The 1,679-nt window shown below is 35.3% G+C and overlaps 1 protein-coding gene across 1 annotated transcript; it reads right to left on the bottom strand.

Annotated features, from left to right (window-relative positions):
* Positions 1-260: 260 nt before the first annotated feature.
* Positions 261-1,673, bottom strand: LOC109592369 (uncharacterized). The gene is made up of 3 exons (XM_020007831.1): positions 1,119-1,673; positions 843-1,037; positions 261-745 (listed from the first exon to the last, which is right to left on the bottom strand). Exons 1-3 carry the CDS (start codon positions 1,188-1,190, stop codon positions 557-559), a joined length of 456 nt encoding a protein of 151 aa, XP_019863390.1. The 5' UTR covers positions 1,191-1,673; the 3' UTR covers positions 261-556.
* Positions 1,674-1,679: the final 6 nt, after the last annotated feature.

Here is a 1,679-nt window from a genome sequence, read left to right as displayed (position 1 = left end):
CAAACTAACACATCAAGCAGGATGAATAATGCTGTCCTGCATCCATATAAATGATGTTTTGCTAAAATATGCATCAACCATCAAATTACTAATGTACAAGTACAGTAGGGTAGGATTATCTTTCTATATACTTTACTTCACTAAGACTTATAATTTGTACATGTATGAACATGCACCGACACTCTCTCTCTCATTATCTTGCTTTATTAATAATCCATCCTTTACCAAACTCTAGAGATGATGCTATTTCCCAACAAAAGTAAATTCAAAAAATGTAGTAAAGATACATGTGTGTATAGACACAACAAAATTGACCATTAAATTCCTATGGAAAATTCTTTCAGCCATTTTTTATGCATGCAGGGTCTTTGTGCAGTCACTGCAGTGTGTATGTATAATGGCTGGTGATTTACTTGGATATCTTTGTGATTCATTGTTTACAAAAAATGAAAATGTTTATAACTATGCTACACTAATAAAAAGCTTAAACTCAACTACAAAAAAGAGGAGTCCATTAAAAATGATCACATCAGCTTTCAATGATGATTGAAGAATATCATTTTGAACTCCTTGTTGAACAGGAACATCGTGAGGCTCCATACCTGCTACCCTTGCAAAGGACATTGAGGGGGTGGCTTCCAGTACAATTACAAGCATAACACAGACCAAACAATTTATCTTTTCTATTTGCTAGGCTCCAAGTACGTGATAGTTTACTATATTTCTTCTTTCTTCCCCAAGACTTCTGTATAAATATTTGTGACAAGAGTGAATGAATGAGAGAGAAAGAAAAAAATAATAATAATTAAGCTATTAATAATTATTATTGCTGTTAATATCACCTTGCACTTAAACCGTTTACACCGGATTTTCCTAGACTGCCGGTATGCATAAACATTGATATTTCCTTTAGTTGTACCATATACTTCAAAGCATGCATTAGCCTGTGATGATGAGCCACAGATTGAAGTTGATGCTTCTGGATTTATGGTATAGGATATGGAGGCTGAGACTACAATACCTAATTTGTATTTGACCTATTAGAAAAAAAATGAAATAATAAATATCTCTGACACCCCAGCTTCCTTTTCACTCTTATCTCATATTTTGACTCTCACCAATACTCTAGCAGTAGCCTCTCCTTTAACAGTTAGAGTAGGTCCTGTCTCAAGCTTAGCTGATGCCTTCATGTTAACATCATTATCCAAACGTCCAATGAATGCATTAAAACTCAGTTGTCCAGATATTTGGCCAGTGAGACTGACCTTCAGAGTACCTACATAAATAAAGAAGCTATATTTTGCTTGGAAAAGAGTAATTGTCTTTTGCCATGAGCGAGTGAACTTGTATGTCCTGTTGTTGTGCTTATTTTATTTAAGTGCGTGGAACCGACTATCTTAATGTAGCACTTGTATGTCAAAGTGCTGACAGAGTTTTGGTCTGGGAAGTCTCTCACGTATGAGAACATTGCATCAAGTGCAGTGTAAGTTTTTTTCCAGACAACAAGATCAAACCTTGAAACCCTCCTGCTGCTACGTCAGCATGTAATTTAGAATATCCAATCTCTGTGGCCCACAAATATCCTCTGTGATATGGATATGTAGAAACATCTTGACGTCTCCCAGACTTTGACTGTACCAAATTATAATTAGAATTAGATGTTGAGTCCCAATCTGAAG

This window comes from Amphimedon queenslandica, unplaced genomic scaffold (assembly GCF_000090795.2).
Source record: "Amphimedon queenslandica unplaced genomic scaffold, v1.1 AMPQUscaffold_5448_Cont22583, whole genome shotgun sequence".
NCBI classification, from domain to species: Eukaryota; Metazoa; Porifera; class Demospongiae; order Haplosclerida; family Niphatidae; genus Amphimedon; species Amphimedon queenslandica.
This window is presented reverse-complemented; position numbering and strand designations above follow the sequence as displayed.

Coding starts and splice junctions, on each gene's coding strand:
- LOC109592369 (XM_020007831.1), bottom strand. CDS start 1,190: ATGAAGGCATCAGCTAAGCTTGAGACAGGACCTACTCTAACTGTTAAA. Junction 1,038..1,118: donor AGGCTACTGCTAGAGTATTG/GTGAGAGTCAAA, acceptor TTTTTCTAATAG/GTCAAATACAAATTAGGTAT. Junction 746..842: donor GTAAACGGTTTAAGTGCAAG/GTGATATTAACA, acceptor ATATTTATACAG/AAGTCTTGGGGAAGAAAGAA.